This window comes from Lepisosteus oculatus, chromosome 2 (genome assembly GCF_040954835.1).
Source record: "Lepisosteus oculatus isolate fLepOcu1 chromosome 2, fLepOcu1.hap2, whole genome shotgun sequence".
Classification (NCBI taxonomy): domain Eukaryota; kingdom Metazoa; phylum Chordata; class Actinopteri; order Semionotiformes; family Lepisosteidae; genus Lepisosteus; species Lepisosteus oculatus.
In genome coordinates this window covers 17,236,874-17,261,307 of record NC_090697.1, presented here as the reverse complement: position 1 = coordinate 17,261,307, position 24,434 = coordinate 17,236,874, and the positions used below count along the sequence as shown (strand labels likewise).

The window sequence follows — 24,434 nt, the reverse complement described above, 5'->3', positions numbered from 1 at the left end:
ACAAAAAAATCCATCTTAAAATATAATGGGAAGGTTTAAATATCAAAATAACAATTTGAACAACTGAATGTTATCAGATCTTCATGTAGGTCCTGGTGATACTGTATATAAAGGTAGCCTGGGAGAACAAATAATGCCAAAGTCTGGTGCTTGTTGAATTTATTACATAAAATCATCCAACATCCAAAGTGATAATATACAGAAAATGTGATAGGGGGCAAATACTTTTTCACAGGACTGAATCTATTGGAAAATTAAGCCTTGTTCACTGGCCTGGTTAGCTGTTCTTATCCTTCCTGTGTTAGTATTTTGTGATTCCCAAAGTGACCTAAAAATGCAAACTGTTTTTATTCCCTAACTTGTATGAATCTATTTTTTTTACTCAGACATTTGTTTTTTTTATTTATTTCTAAATGCAAACTGCTTTGGCACCACACCAGCTTAAAATAAACAATTGTTAATGAGTCGTTAGTGCTAGAGCACTTGGATCAGTGGGGATGCATGTCAGAAAACACTTTAATTGTCTTTGCTTTCTAAATCAACCCTTTATTTAACTGCACCTTGTAAAATGGGAGGTAAAACATTAGTACATTGATTAATGAGTATTTCAAGCTCCGCCAATATACAACATTCTGATAAGGAACAATGGCATATCACATTCATTGTGTGTTAAATTCAAAAAGTCACTTCAGGCTATAGCAGGAGTGGCCACACACTGCGCTTCTAGACATTGGCACTGCTTGGTCATTTTAAACTTACAAGGATGATTTTCAGTGATGTTTGTCATTTGGGCTACATCATATTGTCTAATTTGTACAGTTTTCAAAGGCAGTGGAAGACTGAATAATGCACAAATGACCCTGTGGTCTTGCTTATACTGTGATGCAGGGATTGTGTGATTGATTTCCCACATGTATGGGACAACACAAAGTGATCACAGGCCAATCGCATAGTGTCTGATGGAAAAATGAGGGGGTTATTTCAGGGAAGACCCAACTATATCATGATAACAGCACCCTGTCATGATTTAAATTACATATAGGATTTAGTCAAGATCCTAGTTTATTTATAACATTGTTAAGACTGTGAATCTAGAAAAATATACATTTATTATGATTACAATCCTTGGCAAGTACACCTCTACTTTACTCTTTCCACATTGAATATTCTGTTTCCACACTGGTGGTTTTTCAGTTTTTAACTTACTGTGATATGTACATATGTACATGGAATAGGCTTGAAGTGGGCAGCAACCAGTATTTAACTCATAACTATGTTGCTGTATGCCCTCACTACCATTCTGTGCTTAAACTGCTCTACCTCCATGGCAGTTTTTCAGTTTGCATGCATAGATAGCTTCTTCTCATTTAGTTTTTATCATGGCTAATTAATTCATGAAAAGGTATTTCTGCAGAAACACTCATTGAAGTATTTGCACTGTAAAGCATACAGTACTCTTAAAAACTGGAAGTTATAAATACTGTAAGGTTTTATGAAATTAATATTTTCACTGAATGAACAATACCTTAGATACTATATATATAATTTAACAGGAAGATAACATAAAGTTCTGACATTCTTCCCAATAATACACAGGTAACAAAATAAGGTTCATTCCACACTAAAATGTAAAAAGAAGAAACAATAAAATTCAAAGTTGTATGAAGCTCAGTGGTCTATCAGCTCTTGGGTCCCTGTGATCTCTGGCTGAAATGTTTTTCATTTCTTCTTATGTTCAGTGTGATTAACCTTTACTTGTTCCTCAGCAGCCAGCCTATTCTGACACCACTCTCCTGCCCCTCTTGATGTAAAACAGAGTCTACAGAAAACTGGGCACAGGACATGTAAGCAGAGATAAAAGGTAGAGTGGAAAGAGCTAAGGCTATATACAACTGAATGGCCTAATGTGTGTTATGGCACTTTGGGGATATGACAACTATGCTATCTACCTCTCAAAACATTTTTTGGGATCTTGTCTTTGACAAGATGCCGCCTCTACCACAACTGGCTTCTCATACACAATCAATGGAAGTTGGGTGTGGCCGTTTTAGAGGAATAGCACTGGAAATCCATCGTAGATCTTGCTATAACCCACTTTGGAAAATGTTCTCCTTTTGAACCATTGCAGTGAATGTTGACCCTTGAGCTAGCATATCACCCACTTTAGGAATGTGCATTCCAGTGATCTATCACTGTTGGCTTGCAGAACAGGTCCTAAAATAGGGTGGTGGTCCCCAAAAAACAGACTTTCATAGAGGAATGAGTCCCCAAAAGATCTTCCTCACTTTCTCTTCTCGCATGAAGAAGCTCATCAGTCCTCTATCCACCAAGAGAGCTGGAACAGACAAATCCCTGAATTTTTTGTCTTTCTTGCCAATATAAACATTGCTTTATTCCCTGGCACACCCAATTCGGCTCTCCCTTGCACAGATGGTCTTCCCTGCACTGGAGTGCCTGCACTGTCTCTTCTGAGACCTACTGGCACCCAGTTTCCAACTATAAACACTACAGAGTATTCAGACTCACCCAGGAATACAGTACACCATAGAGAAACAAACACTAAACCCTCTGTAGCTCGATCTTTCTTGACTTAATCCACCTGCTCCCTCCCTGAAGTACAGGAGCTGAGATAGATCAATCAGTCCAATCAGTCAATCAAGGCAGGTGTGTCCAATTTACTTCAGTGAAGGACGAGGCTTTTATTAAGCCTCAACTCGCTGCATCATAGCCATTGTCACCAATGCATGGTTTGCGTTATGTCTAAATCATATGCATGTCTAAAAGTGATATCTAAGTAATGTCTCTCAGACTTCCATACACTAAACAATATTTTAACAAGTATAAAATGGTGGCCTTCAAGAAGTGTGTAACCTCAATGGTATTTTTTACTTCTTTTTAATTGAAAATTTTTCACCACAAGGGGGGGTTTTAGGATAACGGACTGTTTCAATTCAAGTTTAATGTGCTGCATTAAAGAGCTTGACAGCCCTTTGAATCTCAATATTGAAAGACATTTCAGTCAATACAGGATAAGGAAGGATTTTCAAAGAATTTCACTTTGTCAATGTTTTATAATGTTAAGGGCATTCCAAACTAATTACAACTGTGTAGAAGTTCAATTATTAAGAATGTTATTGTGATGTTTTGGTTGGAACTGCCAGCTCAGATATGATTTCTATCACAAATTTCTACAAGAATATTATTAATGTGTTAATAATCGTTAATAATATTAAGTTAAACGTGTCCAAGGATTTTATAAAAGATAAGGTTTACATTTAAAAGAGGTCAAAACTGACTGAAGATAAAACAAATCTTTTTCAAGGACTACTTACTAATAACATAATTTCTTAACACTGTTGTGTTTTTATATGCCATTTAGAAATGAAGCCACTAAAGCAGATTAAAAAATAGTTTGGAAGATTAAAATGTATTAATCTCACTCTTGATATACAGGATCTTGGTCACAATATGGGTTCCTGGTTACACCTGCTATTTCAACATTATGAAGCAAAAAAAACTTTCAGCTGATTATGCTGCGCTGCTTGCAGACTCCTGGCCACACTTGGCCAGTGGTATTACCCAGGTTCTGACCTGTGATGCCTGGATCGTAGTGCTCAACCATCTGAAACACCAGAGATCCCATAGTAACTTCTAGACACAACTTAAATTTGTGAGTATCCATGCTTAGAAAGCCTCTTACTCTTGGATAGCAATTCTAAAGCCTATCCAAGAATCAGGCATAACCACACCCTAAAAGAGATGCCTGTCCACTGCTGGGATCATGCTCAGAAAGATCCAAGAGCTGTGAGATAATAGTTCTAGGTGTCATGCCACTGTACTGCCCATCTGTAGCACTTTTGTGAAAAAGAATGTCCATTTGTTCTACAGCTCACAAAGCGTCCGAGCTTCGGAAGAAATTGGTTTACACAGCTCTGCTTGTGTATGTTAACTTTTTTATTTCAATCTTAACATAGATAAGACAGTCTCTTCTGTATGTTGTGAAAGAGCTGAGGGCGGATGGGTTTTGCAGTGCCTACATTTATTCCCTATCTCCATATCAAGAGTACCCACTGGGCTTTAGACTCCACTCATCCTTCACAACCAGTGAGCCACCCAAACCTAAGCTGAAGTACTAGTACTCACATGTGTTGCTGTCACCCTGGATGCTGAAGTTGGCCCCGTTCTGAAGGAAGAGCTTAAACTGGTTCTTTCACCACCCTGACCAAATCATGTTCCGATTACTGTCATCTTCTAGACATCTGTACCTTGTACATTCTCTCCCATCTAAGATCTTCTAATGCAGCAACCAAGCAAGCCGATGGTCTTACATGAGACCACATCCCTCCCTGAGACTGCAGCAAACTTTCCTTCACTGCACTTTTCTAAGCATTCATTCTACTACAGACATGATCTATTTTGTAATATTTCTATTCGTGTGCCTGTGGCATCATTCATGTACAGAATTATTTAGAATCCTAAAAGAATAGCTCAGAACTGAACTAAAAAGGAAAAGTGATCAGACATTAAAGGGAGGCTGGAGCATCAGCAATATCTGCCATTTTCCCAACAATGTATGTAAATGCAGAAACTAGACAGGTAGCCTGAAGGTCTGGAAATATCACAATTATACACATATTTTCAAAACAACTTATTTTAACTCAAATTAAGGAACAATATCACCATGTGAATATTCCAAATGGATTCTAGAGACCATTACATTTTAGCTTTGATTCTTTGGAAACCATAATCCTTACAAAATGCTACCTTTAGGATGAATTTCAAAATACCTTATCAAATGTCTTACCTTATCTTAGAACACACAGGCACAACACAATTTGTTATAGCTCCTAGAGGAATTTGTGTACTGAGGTCAATGAACAACAGCCCTAGCCTTTCTGAAAACCTGTTCATGCCACTTAATGAAAATCAAAGTGTTCATTATGCTGCACAAGGTGGGCCAATGGCAGGAAAATGTCACAGTTTTTATTTATGGCTTAGCAGTCCATTGACATTCCATGCCTGTAGACTATTATAACAGAAATATTCTACAAATTAGTTATTTGCAAATGGACATGAATATTAAATGCATAACCTGGGCAGGAGGTACCATTAAAGCGGTCTTTTCTGATTAAAACTATATATAAAAAAACAAACAAGGGATAAACAAAGAAAAACAGATTACCGATAACCTAGTACTACATATGACTTCTGTGAAATGTGAAATAAATAAAAATTCACTGCAGCAGCACAGAGCTTCTGAGGTTAAGACTTACGTCTTTTCGAAGTACTCGTGAGCTTATATTGTGCAAGCTTTCTCCTAAAACTAATCAGGTCCCTTATGAAGCTGATTAAAACGCGCCGCCAATAATAATCTCCTCACCCTCCCCAAAAGCACACTGAGAGAGGAAAGCAGAGTATAATGTTAATTGGAGGAACTGATAAGCTGCCCGTTTTAACTAAAAGGAAGTGACATGCCAGGATCCATAATAAAAACGCAGTAAGACCACTGATGCAATACTGAACAAACATTTCTACACATTCTAAACATTTGACACACCTGAAGAAGGCTCCACAGCCGAAACGTTGTGTTTTCTTCTTTTTTTCAGCATGGAATAAACCTATTATTTGTTTCTTTGCAGCCTACGCATGCTGACGCAGCTACCCACCTAAACATTTCTACATTTTATTTATCGTTTCCCTTCAGAGAACAACTAAAATCAAAATGCCACACCCTGATATGGTGCTAAATAATGTATCCCACCCTCTTATCATAACACTACCAGATATAGATAGTATAAAAGGGAATGTTAGAGAACATTGTAGATTTGTTTTTTGTGTTTCAAATTTCACAGCAGGAACCCAGTGATTTTTTTAAATGGTCTCACATTAAAGCTACTATGGGTCATTAAAAAGGGGAAATGCACTAATTCTGTGCACTTAACTTGTTTATATTTCAACACAAATATAACTTCATTTTTCTTTTTGAAGCTTAATAAGTGCTTCTTGGTCCTTTTCCGTGCTCACTGCACTTCTTCAAAACCCCCCAAAAGGGGCAGGTTTTGCTGTTCATGCATGTTTTTTGCATAGGTTTTTAAAAAGCACCATGTGTTCATATATAATGTAGAGAAGGATGGCTTTGTTGTAGTTGGTAGACGTTCCTGTTGAAAGCAGACTTGTTATCCAAAGATGAAACAGGCTCACTTTGCAAAATCAGATTCTCTCTCCTCTCTGCAATGCAGTAAAGCTATTTCCTTAAATCTTACAGTGGAATTTTGTTATTTATCCGTGGCTTGTCCATCTTGAAAAACACCTGGGGCAGCAGTCAACTTGAAAGAACAAGTTTGGCGGTGTAAGAAAAGGCAGATTTCAATTATATTTATGAACTTAGTTGAAGAGATGCTATAACGTGTCATATTGGAAAATTAAGTTTAGAATTTGTCAGTATTTGCTGGATAATTACACGACCACTCTCTCAGTCAGACAATAAGGGTGGAAACATGATAAAAAAAATTAAGATATGTTATTCTAGTATACTGTTGGAACAGGAAGTTTTGATAGTATAGAATTGGTCACTGAAGTATGTGCATTTATGTTTTCACGGACAGGGGACCCATCTCATTCATCACTGAAAAGCAGCACCTTATGCAGCTGTTATTCATCACCAGCCACCTATGGGACTAAGAGCGCTATAAAAACCGTGAACCCAAACTTTTTTTAAAACAATTTTTTAATTCAGTTTCACAGAATGCAAGGACTCAACAGTTAGAAAGCAGAGGGGAAATCCAAACCGTTATGTATACAAAAATAAATGTGCAAATGCCCGATGTATTTCATTATACCATTAGTAAATTTAATTCGCTTCCACTCTGCAAGGAACTGAATCCGAGACTCATACAGTACATCACTTTGATGTGTTTAGTGTTCTGTTCAAGGTAAAGTGTCATTACTTTTCATTCCAATTCATAATACAAGATTAGAAACCCCTATTGTTGGCATCATCTTGAAACTACCTTTGCTAGACAAAGACAGATCATACCCTCTATGAAAATTCTTTGGATAGGAGCTAAACGGAGAGATCTGTATGTTGCAGTGGTGAAATGCTCCTTGGAGGATCTCTCACAAATCAGTTGCTCTCACACATGACCTTGGATTTGGAGTAAACAAATCACAAACAAATTTGGAATTATAATGTTTAATATATATATATAAATAAATGCAAACAGCAAGCAGCAGTTATGGGCAGCTCTGTTTTCCTCTTACACAAACCCAACCATGCCAGTGGGCATCAGTTCTGACCTGGAGAGACAAATCATTCTGGAATATTTGAAAGATGTATGACCCAGTGCTCATTAACCTCAGAGCTCACACCAAACACCACCACAACATTTTATTTTGTAGTGACTGGGTCTAACATTTCTTTTGTAAAACTCAACATTGAAGGACTGAAATAATAAAAAAATGAAATTCTTTATGCCGCCCCCATAACATTTCTTATCAACTCTAGATTAATAAAACAATTGACAAAATAACTTAAGTCGATTTGTGTACCCTTACTGTAATAACAGCACCAATGTCAAATGAGTGACTATAGTACTAGTGGGGGTATTATAGTCAACCCAAAAGCAACAGGCCACATGATCTAGATAAAAAAGATGGGAAGATATTTATCTATTATGGATTTCTAAGATAAAGAGTTGGGAAAAAAGTACCACAACAACATTAAAGTAGTACACAAAAAGACATACAATGGCATCCCGTTTCAAAAGTAATTCATTTGGCACCTAAATTAGGTAAAATTTAGGGCTCTCGCTTCCCATCTATTGTACTTGGAACAGTTTAGTTGGTATTTGAAATGAAAGGGATAAAGGTTTTCTAACTACTGGTTTTTGTTCCATGAAACACCAGTTTTTCCTAAACTTACAGTATTTGTGAACACATTCAATTCAGTAGAGACAGTCAGGGATTACATTTTGACTGAAGAAGAGCATACCCCCCAAACACATTTTCTCATGTATAGAATACTGTGGTTTCTCTCTTGGGATATGAAGGAGGAAAAGTTACACTACCAGAACTGGTACATCCGGATTGTTCCCTCTTTCCCATGCAATTCTGTGCCAAAGACCACAAGATGGAATAAGCCTTGAAATTTCACACCTGGCATCAGGCTACAAAATGATCATTTAATCATCATGTTTGCTACTGTCATCACCCAGAAAATATCTGGGCGGCCTGACACAAATGCAGCTGGAAGCTTATGCAGTTTTACAGAGCCCTTTTTAGACGTCAATGCACACAAGTAAATCCACACAATTAACTCAAAAGAATACAAATTTAAGATATGGAAAAAATTGGAATCACTGTTTTATGCACTTTCCTAATACATCAGTTTCCTACTAAGACAAGCAGTTGAAAATCTGAACTGGAATCTGTAAACAATTTGCATTCTGACTACACTTCTCTACAATTCTGTAAACAATGATAGCTTCTATTTTCATACATCTTAGATTACATTTGATCTATTTGATTACAATACACTATTAAAGATACGGATATTAGTAACAATGTTCAGAATACATTTTCTTTATTCATGTACATAGCAAAAGTGACTTGTAGATTTTAATGCTCTTTTGTGCAAAATGCTTTAGTAAACTATAATTTTGGCATTTATGAGATTTTTTATTTCATGTTGGAAACACAAAACTATATAAAATGTAGATTGTGGCCCTTCCAAAACACTTTCCAAGATTTCATAACTCTTGAAAAGTCCTTTAATTTTTTTTAAATTACTGTCAGTTGACTCGTGTCCATCCTTCACAATACTGTGCAAAATTGGTTTAGCAAGTGCAAGCTGTTCAACAGAACTGACGAACAAAAAGCAAATCCTGCAAGATTCACACGAGAGAGCTCTCACTAGCAGAAGCATGATACCATGCGACAGCCATAAACCTGCAGCACCACCAATTCTGTGTCTGCTTTTCCGACAAACGTTTTGAGGAAAAGGCTCGGTAAGGCTTTAAAAACACCTGTAAGGCAGCAAGAGAGGGCATTTTCCCACCAGACACAGCTAAATTGTATATTTATGAGGCTGCTTCCGTTTACAAATTTTTAAAAGCACAAGCTAGTCCCGAAATGAAGACGTCCACTGTTAATAAAATCCAAATTTATTTTTGGGATAACCATGTAACAAATCATGTACTTTCTTACTGTAAAGCAAAAACAGCTGCTAGGAAAGTGAATTTGGTGCCTTTTGAAAGTATCTCTGGTAATAATAAAGTGAATGTTCCCCCCAATTAAAAGCTAAAATAAGTTGATCTGCAGCACCTCTATCTATACCCTCAAGTGACTTTGGTCACACAAAAATTTGGCACAACTGCACATTGCATGGTCATAAAAGGTTTCTAAGCACACTTTGAACAGACTCACATTCCACTTATTGCTGTACAAGAACTGCCATGGCACTGTGTGAATGGTAATAAAATGTTACTTCTTAACTGTGTTTTAAGAAGGCCTTATTGAGCAACGTGTACACTATTTACATTCTAAGAACATTTTACAAAGGCTGTGGTTATTTTAAGAACTATATACAATATGTTTCACTAGTGTTAAATTACGATTACCAAAGGCCACTCTGTCAGACACAGGAGGGCAGTTTATGACTGTCACATTAGGTATCACACAGCTTTGAAGTTGTTCAGTTTCAGTCTTAAGACTCGCGCCTTGGAAGCATTAGAGAGAAAGACTGTCTGGTAAGCCGCTTGCTCTAGCATTTTATAGATCCCATTATAAACCCAACGCAAACTGCATGCTATTTCGTACCTTGGATTTTGGCTGCAAGTGCAAAGAAACTGCGTATTAACTTTATTTTTTTACCATACCTGCTAGTATAAAAGTTTCTAACTTTCTAACAAGGGAAATGTTACCTTCTTTTCTGAAATTCCCTGAAGGATGTTGAATTTATTAATAGATAGGGTGATATTCCATAACGTATTATTAGAAATCGTAAGAAAGAGACTTTCATGGGCTGGCTAACTACTGCAAAGGATATCCTAATCACATGGACATTTTGTTCTTCAAGTGAAAGAATACCTTCACCAGACTGCACATGTGGTCCATCTTACACACCATGCAAAAACACTTTCAGGTAAAATAACACAAATAAGCTATTAGCAACTGTAGACTAAATAAATGACAATGAATTTCAAAGTTATAACATTATTATAACATAAAAAGATAATATTTGCCATTAATTACTACATATTTTAACCTGGAAAAAACCTTTCTGGAAAGCAGCAGGACAGCTTAAATATTTTTGAAACAACTATAATGTTTTGTTACATACTGTATCCAACACCCTGTACAAACATGAGAGGCTTATGTACTGGGTATTATAAGCTTATAATACTTACAGAAAATAACAAAACCTGCATTTGAGCAAGTATGACTGGGCTCAGACTAAAATCCAATGTTGAAAGTACATAATTTAGAAGAATATCTGCAAACAAAAAAATAAAAAAAGCTTTATTCTCAGGTGTCTTAGAATCTTGCAGTATTTGTGTATTTGTCTCTCATCAGCATCTCTCGGGCTAGAACTGGAATGGTTTTGTTTACAAGTCATCATCTCCAATTCCCTCGAAGGCATAGTTGCCGTGGAAATTGTTGCCGCTGAGATCATTGGCAGAGTTGGAAGTGCTGATCCCTCGCAGGGTCACTGAGGTCAGCTTACTCTAGAATAACACACAGAATAGGCAACAAATAAAACTATGGGGGTTTAAAACGCACAGGGCTGAAGAGCACAACATTAACTTCCAGAACAGTGGTTCTCCCGTCAGATCTTAATGGAGTACATTTCAGTGACTAACAAACAAATGTAGAAAAAAAGCATGTGTGGAATTTTTTTATGTTCAGCGAGGAACTTAGTCTTTAGTCTGAAATACACACAGACAGCATCTACTCCCATTAGCCAAGTGTCCTTAGGGGTTGTTTCCATTCTGATACTGTGCTGCTGGTTATTGATGTAGTTTGGTATTCTAGGTCTACTTGTCATCCACCCAGCATGTATCCTAGTGATATTTTTTGTTGCAATACATTAATTAAATATTGCATGGATGTCAATTTAAGTTAAACAGTTACTATCTTGTCTTGGAATATACATTTGCTAAATATTTCAATTTTTTGCTTGTGTATAACCCAACCCAAGAAGGTAAAACTGACATGGGTGGCTACCACTACAGCACAACTGAAAATCTCAGGTTTATCATAGGATGCTTCTTGGCAGAGCCAACTCTAACTGGACAGCAGGTGGTACATGATACACCAGTCCCAGAGCACGTATTACAAACTAAATGTTGCACCTCAGTGAAAAAGGTAGATGATTTCAGGTTCAGCTGACAGAGGCAATCCTTAAATATACTGCTGATTAAATCTGAGCTTCGAAGCCCACAAACTCTACTTTCAAAGACTCAGTCTGTTGACTACCACAAGATTTCTGCCCAAGCTTGAAGGAGAAGGTATCTACACTACCGTCTTTACTTTTGCTCTCTATGAAATGCCATTTCAAAGTGGAATGTTTTGCATCAATACTACTAAACAATCAATTTAATAATTTTTTTCATCAATTTTCTTACAGGATTAATAAAGTATTATCTATCTAAACTATTAACCAATAACAAAGAAAGCTGTAAGGTCTGTCCAATACCACCAGTCACTAACTGAATTCAGTATAAAATTCTAAAACCACAACTCACCGACAGCTTAACAATAGGTTCACGGTTTGGATCTGGGGAGTCCTGGTTTAAAAGCAAAAAGAAAATCAATATCAGTATTTTATTGGATGCCTAGATTATACCATGGACTGTATATTTTCTTCTGTGAAAAAAAATCTTACAAGTAAGGGAGGGGATTTCACAGGCTGCTGGCTGTCAGATCGACGTAAGGAACCATTATGACGTTTTTTCAGCATCTAGACGAAGAACAGACAAAAACAGCTTTTGCAATGAACTGTCAAGGAAGAGACAAGAGTACTTCTAATTCAGACTCACAGCGTTTTATAAAATAAAACGTGAAACGCTACCAAGTCCTGCTCAGTTTTATTTACTGCAACAATCTTTACCAGCATGGGCTAGCTGGGAAAGTGGGCTTTTTTCTGAAATGTACTCTCCACCTCTTTTCGCACTGCAAGGCAGCGAAGGTGTGGGACAGACTCAGAGGCACAAGGCCAGGTCAGCCCCAGGTAAGTACTAACACTGAAACCTTGATTATGTGTCTCTATGTGTGTCCTGCCTAAATGTGCCTGGTTATAAATGTAACCAATCTGAAAGAAAACAAAACACTGACACAAACCCTCAGTGCAGCTCCCTTAATTGTTGACAGTATCAACAGAGTATCGCCTCTGTCCCCAAGACCTTGGACGTCACACAAAGGAAGGGCTGGTTCACTAACCTTTTTGATGCTGCCGCCAGATTTCTTTACCATCAGTTCGTCCACCATGGACTGAAGACAGATGCTCATCATTATAGCCTTGAAGAGCCGGCAGAATGTTAGAAAAGCATTTAGTACAAGACAATTCATAGTCTATTTAGTAGCTATTGTAAAGCCTTGATAAATCTGCTTTATTCTTTTATTTCCCATTGAATCCTCGGACTGAAAAGGCAATGTCAATGTTAGTAGATTTCCAAAGAAATATAACTAAGAAACGGAGAATCAGTTCTACAATGAGTTTATATGAACATTTATCACCTGTTTCTACGGCAAATGAACCTTAGGAATTCCTGCTTTCTTTTTACCAAGTCCCCCCCCTCCCTCCTTATACTAGGAGCAGTTAAAATTTAAAATAGTCTGAAGCATAAAGAAATGTTCTAGGATGACCACAATGAGGTTAACAGGATTGAATGGACAAAAACAGATGGAAATACAATCTTAAAGCTGTGTAACATAGAAGTAAAACATTCACTGCTGAATATTCTTTAAAAATGATTACTCTGTGTAAAACCTAACTTCTTAACAGTCCTTGTATATAACCCAATAAATGCACTTTCTTTCAGGTTTGAAGCTTGAAATGGCATCCCTAAACATCTAACTTCACTGGAAAAGAAAGGAAAGCAGTGGAGAATAAATAAACACAGAGCAGGCTTCTTAAGGGGACTTAAGTGCATACTTGTGGACTGGTGATAGTGACCCATTGTAAGCGGTCCTTGCTCATGAGATACTCAAATGCCAGCTCCAGCTTGACCTCACATTTTCCAGAGCCATTTGCTGTGCCATTCACCACTGGCACCTGCTGAAAAGCAGAAAAAAGGCATTTATAGACTGCCATCCACCACCTAGTATTTGTGTTTATGCCACATGCAAGTAATTATTTAAAACATCAGCGCAGTATAATACAGCTCTTTCTATTGCGGAAGGCTTGTAAAACCACTCCTAAATAAAGTGTGAATGATGAAATTATAAAATGCTCTGGATAATATAGATTTGCTTGAAGGGACGCTATAAAATACTTTCTGGATAAGACTTTCTGGTAATTCTTTAATTGTAGCTTGATGACACACTTCTACCTTCCTAGGTGTTATTTTAGAATTCATCCACCCATTATCAAAAAGTTGCCTGGTAAAGGTTCTGGCAACCTGGAACCTATTTCAGAAGCACACAATTCAAGGGATGTTATGGGATGTCAGTCCATTGCATCAAGCACACACACACAATCACTCCCAACAAGAAAGAACAGATTTTTTTTATAACTGAAAACTCCAATGATATTTTAAGATGCATACTAGTCAAAAAGCCCACACGTTAAAGTACTTTGTGAAGTGTGGCTCAGAGACATGTAAAACAAGAGAAAGACTGCCAACAACCCGTCTCCACTTACAGAAGAAGTGACACGCCAGCATCTCATGCGTGTCACTTTAAAGCTTCCTTCCTTAATCCGATCGTTGGGAAGTTTGACGTGAAAGTTGAGCTCATTGTTCCCAGCACTGACGATCACATGGCAGCCCTTTTCAGGGAAGTCTGTGATGCAGGGATCGAATTTGATGTAACCGTAATACTTCAGCGTCTGAGCTAGGTGGATGAACTATGAAAAAAAGTTTATGATTAGGTCAAAAAAGTACAAAATATTTAGAACTATACAAATCCTAAATTCTGTGTCTAGCAAAGGACAGACCCCATTAATTTAGATGCATAACTTCCACCATCTACCAGCAAAGAGCACCACACATACATGTAACTGACTGGACATATTCTGAGGGTGGAAGTTACCCAGTTTATTTGAATTAGCATTCTTCAAAACATACGTGAAAAAAGAATCAATACTATCATAAAATCATAAAGTGGATTTTTAAATTGTTCTGAATATAAAACACCTTGAGCAAACATGTTTGCTAAACAGATAATTTCAATGGAACATGAATTAAAAAGTACTCTTAAAACAACAAGGAAGCAGATATACAGGGAAGTGAAAGCAATAATATCAGTCTATATTTTTATTTTTTATAATTTTGTGGTAGATGAATGTAGAGAAAATCACACTCAATATATTTCTAGTATTTCTGCTAAAACACTGAACAATGAATGGAAATTAACATTGATCATGGATAATTTCACCACAAAATGGACAGTTCTGCTTATTGTGGAAGTGTAAGTGAAAGCAATATCATGACCTATAATAATAATCATCATCATCATCATAATAAGCACTTTGCAGGTAATGGGGACTCCCTTTCACCTCCACCGATGTGTAGCCCCCACTACCTTGATGTTGTACAAGTTGGATGCTACCAACAGGTACATATTTCACTGGCTTTTAACTTTAGACAGGTGTCAAAAAAATGTTTTAAACAGAAAATGAAAAACTAACTGGGATATTTCACACAACATATTTTTATAAAAGGAAAGTGTTTTTGACACAAAGCAGCACTGCCAGTATCACATGAGGAAATTATCTGATTTTTCAAATGTATGAAATTAGGTCTCATTCACCCAGAATTTCATTTTTTCTTAATGCAATTGTTTCAAAACATAACCTTTACGTCAAGATGATGTCACTTTAAATTGCAATGAAAATGGAAATTAACATTTTTAATTAACAATAACAAAGTTCCAGTTTAGCTGTACATTTCCCAAAAAAGAGCAATCTTCTCCTAGTAAAAATCATCGGGTTTGCATATAAGTTGGCATGAGACATAAAAACAACTATAAGCTAAATCTGAAACTCCAATCATTTCTCAATTTGAAGTTGTAAACCAAATACAGTATATCCTTTTTTAAAATGCCTTCTTTCTCCTTACTTCTTTCTTGGAGCCTTTTTCTTGCAGGGATTTGAGCTGCCGATGCTGGTCTTTATTGACCAAGATCCAGCCTTTCTCAATATCGGACACCGTCTGAGTGAAAACAACAAGGTAACGGATGGAAAAAAAAAAGGCGTCTTCCTTATACAGGTGATATTATTTGCTCATCATGCTAATCACCAATAAAACTACACAGTACAACAATAACACAACCAGTAGTTGCAAATGTAGACCTCCTTTCATGAACAAATGAAACAGAAACAAGCATACTACATGACTTTCATTACTCTAAGCTGTAAAGTAAAGTTGAAAATGAAAACATTCTCATTTGAAAAGTCAGTCATTATACAGTATATAAACTCAACAATTTTCTTGTGTATGTTGTTTTCTCATTTTACTTCATTTCTTTTCTATACATTAGTAAAATAATGTCCAGAAACAACAGTCATATCCCACTTCCCACACCCATCAAAAAAGAAAAACAAACGAGAAAAGGGGTGGAGAGACGGAAAATGAAAATAACAGATGAATGACCTTTAATACAAGTTCTAGAAGTCTGCCACTTCTTTCTTTCTTCCCCGTTACAGAGAGAGATTCTACAGCTTTCACATTTTAACAATCGTTTTCAAAATACCACCAAGCCTCAACATCTGTGAATGTAAATTTGCTTATTTTTGATTCAGAGTGGCCAGTGGGGTCTTGGATGAGAGGAGAACAGAGCAGGATGAAACAAAGTCAAATACTGTTTTCACATCAGCCCCCTGCTCAAGCCCCCATCATCTGCATCTCAGTGTGGTCTTGTTCTTGTGTTGTTAACTAATGCTCCCAGTTCTGTGTCAGTGGCTGGGGAATGAAAGGCAATTTCACAGGCTCACTGTCGGTTTTGTTGCCCTTTTCCTCACAGTGTGGCATGCTAATCACGGAGCAGGGAATAGCTGTTAATGCAGAGAGAGAAAATGAAGGCAGCCAACAGATGCAGAGGACAGATTCATTTATGTAGTTAATTTTGGCTGATTCCCATATGTTTGTAATTATTGTTGTCTGTTTTAGTTGATCCATGTTATTTTCATTAACTTAAAGTCAATGTATTAACACTTCAATTATCATATAAGGGAGGTTTATCTATATATTTCAACCATACAGACTATACTGTAGTACATTATGCAACAACATGGCCATATGCGAATTTGGCTGTTTGTCATGGTTCTCTGCAACAAATACTCACAATGTCGAGACTCTACTGTATACAGTATGTTGCTTATTTCTAATTCTAAGGGTAATTTTCTTCAGAAAATATTACATTCATTGCTAAGTTGTTGGCTTCAACCATTTTCTATTGAATTGTTTATTTAATAGAGGCTGCAATTCTTCTTCATTTCTATGGTGTAAACATTACTAGTGAGTCCTGTGGATTTTGCAGTTCCCTCCGAAAGTGTTGAAGCAGTGAAGTTGAGACAGATTTTGAACTCTACTCTCACCATGAAAAAAATGTCACAATAAGTACAGAAAGTTATTTTTCCATCCATCTGCTAAACATTTTATCCAGTACAGGGTTGCTGGGGGATACCAGAGCCTATCCTGGCAAGCAACAGGCACAAGGCAGGGTCACAGGTCACAGGTCCATCACAGGAGACACACCGACACAAACACACACTCACACTGGGGCCAATTTTCACTGAAGCCAATTAACCTACCAGTATGTCTCTGGACTACAGGATGAAAAAGGAACACTTGAAGGAAACCAACATGAACTCAGGATCTCTACACAAATAGCGCCCCAGGAATTGAACCCAGAGCCCCAGCACTGCACAATAACAATACTAATCACTGAGTCACAGCCCCTGTCTATGAGTATAGCTAATCTTGATCTTTACAAGCAGTCCTGAATCATATTTTAAAAAATAAAAAATGTTTTAATATGGAAATAATGTAGGTAAAACACATAAAAAACCTATATTAATTATTCCATTATTTAATATAGGTCTAGAAATATTCTATTTCTATTAAGAAATAGAAAATAAAGAATCAGGAAATCCTAGATACTGTTCTTGGTATAGTTTTTTTAGAAAGTCAGATGTGACGGATATTCCTACACAACACAGCTTTGCAACACTAAACTTTATTAGTACTTTAAAGAAGGGAAATAAAAACACCTACCTGAGCATATAATAAATTGAGTCCAACTCGGTTGTCCATCACATCATTATCATATGCTGAGTCCCAGTAACTGCAAAACAAATTTTATTGCTGGTACATAATACATTTTTACAAAGTAAGCATTTTAATCTGAAATTGTTAAATATATTTTTTTCTCTGTCTGTAGGACAGAATGGTAAGTGTAATGCTGCACCTCTAGCTTTTAAAATGTAAGTATAAAATAATAAAAGATGACCAATAGTAATGCAAGCAGAGATATTGGTATACCTTTGGATACCTTTTCAATATCCTCTTGAGCCTAAGTTAAAATCTGATCTACAACTCTGTAACTGATGTACAATTAGAAAGAAAACAATTATGATGAAAATGTTTCTCAACACAATCTTTCAAGATGTAGCTCTTTTAATGATGGTCTAATGGTTATTTCAGGATTTGTAATGCTGTAAATGTCTCCAGAAGAATGGTATGGAGACAAAATGGCAGAGGATAATTCTGTAGAAATCACAACCAAGTAAGATGAAGATAATTCTATCAGAATTGACAAGAAAATAGATTATCCTTTGGAATTTGCAAATTGAACATGTCCCCTCTTTGAAAACAGTTACATGAGTTATCCGGCTTCACAGGAAAAGTATGTTAGATTTAGCTTAATCCACTAGGATCTATTAAAAAAAAACTTAATTAATCTGCCTATTTTTGATCTTCTAAATGAGGGTTAGTTATTTTTTGCATACAGATATTCTCCTGTCAGGCTGAAAGTAGGTCAAATTGCAGGATTCACCTCTATAGTAAAACAATATCAGGCAATAAGGCAGAAAGATGTGTGCAGCACACATATGCCATTATTATTGTCATCAGTGTCATAGTAGGGAACTATGGATATGGTTAAAATACAATAGAGTCAACTACAAATACAAGGCAAGCACAAAAATGCTGGTGAAGAAAGTTTGCAAATGCCACGCATAACCAAACACTAAGAGAAAAGCTATGGAATGATTTTTAAAGTGTTCAAAATGTTCATAACTGCTGAACACCCGTGACTGCTCAGTCTGAAACCCCTATGAGAGCAGGCTAAATACTTAATGTACTGCAGGTTCCCACATATTTTGTGCGAATGACCGTCCTGATCAGCTAGAGAATGCAGGGACATCAGTGCTCAGTTTCTGCATTATACATTACACCATATTAGACTTTTGATGAATGATAACACTTTAAAAATAACGGTACACCATTCAGTTTTAAGGGAGGTGATCCAATGTTTCAGTTTTTAACTAAAACACATAAAAGCCACTAAAAGTTTAGTCCAAATGTACAGAAGTTTAACTTAGAGATTTCATGTTTCTTCTTGTGTCTCTCTTCTGTTGTAAGGTGATTTAGTGATTTAGGTAGAGGATGACTGGTACTCACAACTTCATGACTTTATCACTTCAATTCTCCCATTCTATATTTTTACCTTTCAGAGTGAATTAAGCTTATTAGATATAGTTTAGGGACTAATGGATAACCTCATAGGTGAATTTTTATTCCTCTTCACCTACCATGTTTATCTCGTGATGTGCTACTTTAAAAGTTGACATTAACGACATTAAAAGTGGCAAGTGTGTCTATCAAAAATACATCCTGGTATATCTGAAAATAAGAGGATCAATGAAACGATCTTATTATCTCAGGTGTCACTGAGTACCTCTATTATCAAGTGGAAACTAATGAAACAGGAGTCTAACCTTTTCCGGAGGACAATCCGATATTCAGGGTTCTTGAGGCTGGTGACGGAGACATAGGGCAACTCAAACTCCTGTAGCTTTCGTACGACTGCAATTTATAAAAAGGACAACATTAGTGTTTCTTATTACACGTGGATTTCAAAGGCAACTCATCAAACAAACAACAGAAGTCAAGGAAATATAACATTACTGATGCTGACACAAGACATGAGCAGAAAGCAAAAGTCATGTTTAAAGCCCAGAGTTGAGAAATACAGTGTCTCGCTAATGTATTCACACCTTTCCAATGGTGTCCTATTTTGTGAAATTACAAACTGAAGCCTATACTTTTTGAAACTTAATATTCTGAGCATAATCTGATGGTTTCTGCATGTAAGATAATTTACAGTATCAGCAAAACCTAAAATGAAAAGTTTAGGAAAGGCTGATTGCATAAATATTGAAAACCCTTATGTATTTGGTGGAAGAAACTTTGGCAGCAATTACAAACCAATTACCAAGTCTTTTAGGTAAGTCTCCATCATCTTGGTATAATTATTGCCAATTAATCTTGGCAGATTAGCTCAAACTCTCTCAAGGAGCTTGGGGTTGCTTACGGAGATCAAGTTTGCAAACACTCAATAGTGTCACACCCAAAGAAGGCTCCACAGCTGAAACGTGTTTCTTTTCCTCTTTTTCCAGCATGGAATAAACCTTTACTTGTTCTTTAGTATATAATAAATGTTAACTGCTACTTCAAAGTGCCAACACTTCCAGCTAAAGCAACAAAATGTGAAAATTGTGCAAGGGAAATTGCATGTAAGCCCTCAGACTGCTGTCTGTCAGATATTCCGATACATGTGAATAGTTTAATTATTCATGGAGGGAAAAGGGCCACTGTGGCATCCGAATGCACTGTGACTGACATCATCTTGAAGCTACAGCAAAGTAAACTTACAAAACAAGTGAAAATACTGTTAAAAAGCAAGAAATACCAAGTTTAAAAAAGACTAACTGCCTAAGGTTTGGTAAACTGCATCAAAGTGACAAGAGGTTAAGGCTACTATATGTTGAAAAGTAGACCATGTGTAGACCATTAAAAACAGAACAGGTGCTGGACAACCTGAACAAGACTTCATAGCCAAAATAGTTGTTATCTTTCCCCCACTTTTATCAAAATGTTCCACTTTTCATCTTGGAATTAACCTCTTCTTATTCCAACTGTTCTTAGGTTTTGGATAAAATTAAAAAGTATCACAGCTTTAAACTTTGTTTTAAAAGATTTATTATTTGATATAAAAGGTAAAAGGGCAGATAACATTACTTTGGCTCTTATATTGTAATATATAAATAGCTATTTTAATTTTTTTTTAAATACAAGCGTCATTCGTCTCAGGGGTTCTTTCAGCATATGTTTACTACAGAAGGACTGGTTTGAAGTCATGGCTGACAGTGTCTGGCAAGACTCTCAGAAAAAGTTGGCTGAGCCAGCTGGAAAAAGGAGTCTTTCAGGCTTGTGGGACCCCACTTGGACTGATTCTCTCAACTCCGACAAGCCTGCTGCGGACTCGACCAACGACGGCTGCCAAACTGTCTGCATTCACTGGGCAGACGACTCATTAACTCCTCATGTGGCCTGAGGACAACCATGCAAGCAACAGGGACCTGAAGAAAGGATAGACTTAGAAAAGGATTTACTAGTAACGTGTGTGTGGAGGGTAGCACGGTGTCGCAGTTATCATGGCTGCCACACAGGGCTTGGTCCCTGGGTTTGACGCCTGGGGTGCGGTCTGTGTGGAGTTTGTATGTTCTCCCCAGTTTCTCATGGGTTTCCTCTGGTTGCTCTGGCTTCCTCCCACAGCCCAAAGATATACTGGTGGGTTAACTGGCTTCTGTAAAAAACGGCCCTGGTGTGAATGTGTATGTGTGTGTGCAAGGAAAAAGCTTACAAAAAAAATCAGTAAATAAAAGTGGCCTACAGTGTGATCTCTTTGCCTGACTCCAGTTCATCATGGTGTTTTTCACATTTACCTAATTCAGTATAAATTAAATCCTGATGGTACTAATTATTTACAGTCAAGCCCTTAAATTCACAAAGGTGTTACTTAAAGTATTATCCCACTGCTTGCCTGTCACCACACTCTTTGTGGAAAAATCAAATCTACCTGGGCTCTGTATGCTGACACTTTCTCTGCACCTTCTTTGCCATAAATTGACATTACTGCTATGTAACTTTAGGCAATTTCTATTCTAATACAATTAATCAATATACAATACACAATTAATCATTAATCATGCTGCTACAAAGAAGGTAATGAGGTTCACCAGAAAAATATTATAATAAGCCTGCATTCCCTGGCAATTCAAGTTCTAAAACATATTACATACTGTATCAAGGCAGAAGTCAGTCTATTGCTCATGGTAGAATAAAAAAGGTTATATTCCCTCAGTGCTATGCTCATGCCTCCAGTATGACTTAATGCCTTGGTTCATGTCATAAAGATATTTTAGCAGAAGCAGGAGTTTGTTAATTCACCAATTCCCATTGCTTGACATCTACAGCTAATTATTTTAGAGAAAGCAGCAATAATCACAGGTAGGAATCTCAGTCTGTTATGCAAGCAAAAAAGTCAAAACATTTTACTTTTTATTCCATAAAAGTTCTATTTAGTTTAATTTCTAGATTGTTAGTTTTTTTTAGAACTTCTTACAAGACCAGTAGCCATTTACACAATAAAACAACAAACGCTCCTTAAACATCAAGTTGCATATCTCAAATTCCTAAATGTGGTGATTAATGGTTCAAAGCTTTCAATTTTTTTTAGGTTTCAGGGATTATATATAAACAGTTCATTGTATTAATCAGGTGTTTGTGCAGTAACTGGCATAGCAGGTTATAGACCACACAGGCATTTCACCATTTCTGCAAATGCCTGCCAACTTAAATGAGCATGTGATAGTTTAACTGTGCTGTTCCACTATAGTGTTTTATGTGTTCCATTTCTAATGATATAATTTTATGTGAAACCGCTTTAAAAAAATAATATAATGTAAAGGATTAAAATCTATTACACCATGTTATGTTTAGTGCTGCTTTATTACTTAATAATCTGTATGCTACATATATAAAATAATGCTAATGTTTTGTTTTCCTTTTCTAAAAAGTATGCTCAAATATCATAAGCCTATTAAATTCACCCTGTGTAAGGTACACAACATCAGTTATTTCAATTTAATTATAAAAAAAGGTTTAAGTAAAATGCCTTAAAAAAATCGAATGTTTGGGTCAGCTCTTACAAATGGCTTAAGAAAAAAAGCAGCAGAATAAGATGAACAATTGTAGCAGCAAATGTAAGACAAGTACTACTGAATAACTGATTCATACTTACAAAATTATTTAACTGCACTGTTGAGCAATTTGTTCTTAATCTGAAAACAGCAATTTACTCTAGCTGGAACTAAACTAAAAGATTAAATGTATCACTATTTTGCAGCCCTGTATATCAAATTCTAAAATTACACTTAAATCACAATGCCAGTTAGAATGACTGAAGAACCAGTATCACTGACAATTTCAATTATTACGCAATAATTCGCCCAAGTATCCCAGAAAATGTAGGAACAAGGTTATACATTGATATGTTTAGACTTGGCTGATGCCTCCTGGTCTCTACTAGAACAGGTTAAGAAGAGAATTTGGGAACGTTAATGGGGGAGAAAAACTGGATAACTGATAAAAGAAAAATTCAATACAATCAGCCAAGATCACCAGCAAGTTTTCAAATGCACATCTCACTTATCTAGTTCAAATTGAAATGTTACAATAAAATGGAAAATTTTGTACTCACATGTACAACCTCCATCCTTCCCCTCTCGGATAAGAAAAAGGCTGAAATACCCAACTAGGTCATCGGGAAGATCTAACTTTGATGCTACAGCCTGCAAAATACATGTGGAAAATCAATTATTAAGAGCTTTAGATTACCATGTTATTCCCTATAAACTAAAACAATGAACTAGTTTCATGATGGAGGCAGGACACTAAAATGTGCAGTTCTATATTGCTGGAATGCAATCTGTGCAACATGCTGACCTTTTACACGTAGATATATAATCTATTGTAGGTCCAGATTATAGCAGATACAGAAGACTTTCACTTTTGAATGATAAAAATCCATCCACTCGTTTTCTAACTGCTTCTTCCAATTCAGGGTCTCGGCAGCAGGAGCCTATCCCAGCAAGCAACAGGCAGAAGTCATGGTACACCCTGGACAGGAACAGTCCATCACAGGACACACACAGACCACTCACACCAGGGCCAATTTTCCCAGAAGCCAATTCACCTACCAGTATATGTTTGGACTGTAGGAAGAAACCCACTAGCTTTTCGTATTTGCATTCATGTTTATACATTGCAAATAAGGAAGTCCTTCATATTATTTTCAGTCAGTGCAGAAGTGACATACAGTATTCACACAGGCTAACACAAAAGACATCTGCGGTCTGAAGATCAGATTCCCAAGGCTGAAACTGGGATTCTCTATGAATTTAATCAACTTTAGATTACTAAAATGTTTACTTATGGTAATATAACGTTTAATAAAGAAAATATTTGTTTTTGTTTCAGTTATTCTTCTGTCTATACAGAAAAAATCTGATCAAGGCCCAGAACTTAGATTTAAAGCCTTGATTTTTCAATAACAAAACAGCCATACCTTGAAAACAACCATTCATGAAATGACTTAAACAGATTATTCGTTCTGAATGAGACTTGCTACTGTAAATTTAGACACTCACACTGGATGATTTTATGATATCGTAAATTAAAATGTAGCTTAATTTTTAATATAAAAACATATAGGTTCATGTTTTTGCACCAAGAATTTCAGCAAGGTTGACTGAAACACAATTCACACTCCACCATCTACCATCACTCAGACATTTTGCAAAAGAAAGTATAAGTAACAAGCTAGTAACAGATTTTCGTCTATTCTCCTGTTCCCCAGCTAGGCAGCGTAAAGCCATGATTAAAAGCCTTTCACCCCCCAGCTGCCCCCCCCCCCAATTTCCACAGCCTGTTCTAAGTACACATCTGTGAACAGATGCTCAAAGTGTTGAGTGCAGAAATTAGAGATGACGGCTGTGAGCAGAGGCAGACGTGCTGCGAATCACAACTCCGATCCTGAAATCCAGCTGGAGCCCAGCAAACACTCCTTGCCATCTCCTTCTCCTCCTCTTCCTCCCGGGACTAATCCGCTGCAGCTGTTCCCAACGCTGGTTAGTATATTCCCATAGG

At 36.7% G+C, this 24,434-nt stretch overlaps 1 protein-coding gene across 2 annotated transcripts in view; it reads right to left on the bottom strand.

Annotated features, from left to right (window-relative positions):
• Positions 1-7,176: 7,176 nt before the first annotated feature.
• snx17 (sorting nexin 17) overlaps positions 7,177-24,434 on the bottom strand; it is a 47,862-nt gene continuing 30,604 nt past the window's right edge. Inside the window, exons 6-15 of one of the 2 annotated variants that reach the window (XM_015352581.2) lie at positions 22,987-23,077; positions 19,160-19,247; positions 17,436-17,505; positions 15,279-15,371; positions 13,862-14,065; positions 13,154-13,273; positions 12,439-12,516; positions 11,885-11,959; positions 11,745-11,786; positions 7,177-10,724 (exon numbers count right to left, since the gene is read on the bottom strand). In XM_015352581.2, the coding sequence (XP_015208067.1) occupies positions 10,605-10,724; positions 11,745-11,786; positions 11,885-11,959; positions 12,439-12,516; positions 13,154-13,273; positions 13,862-14,065; positions 15,279-15,371; positions 17,436-17,505; positions 19,160-19,247; positions 22,987-23,077 (981 nt within the window). In that variant the 3' untranslated portion in view covers positions 7,177-10,604. Of the gene's footprint in view, positions 10,725-11,744; positions 11,787-11,884; positions 11,960-12,438; positions 12,517-13,153; positions 13,277-13,861; positions 14,066-15,278; positions 15,372-17,435; positions 17,506-19,159; positions 19,248-22,986; positions 23,078-24,434 lie in introns of both variants that reach the window. The other variant, XM_006626081.3, reaches the window with a different exon arrangement.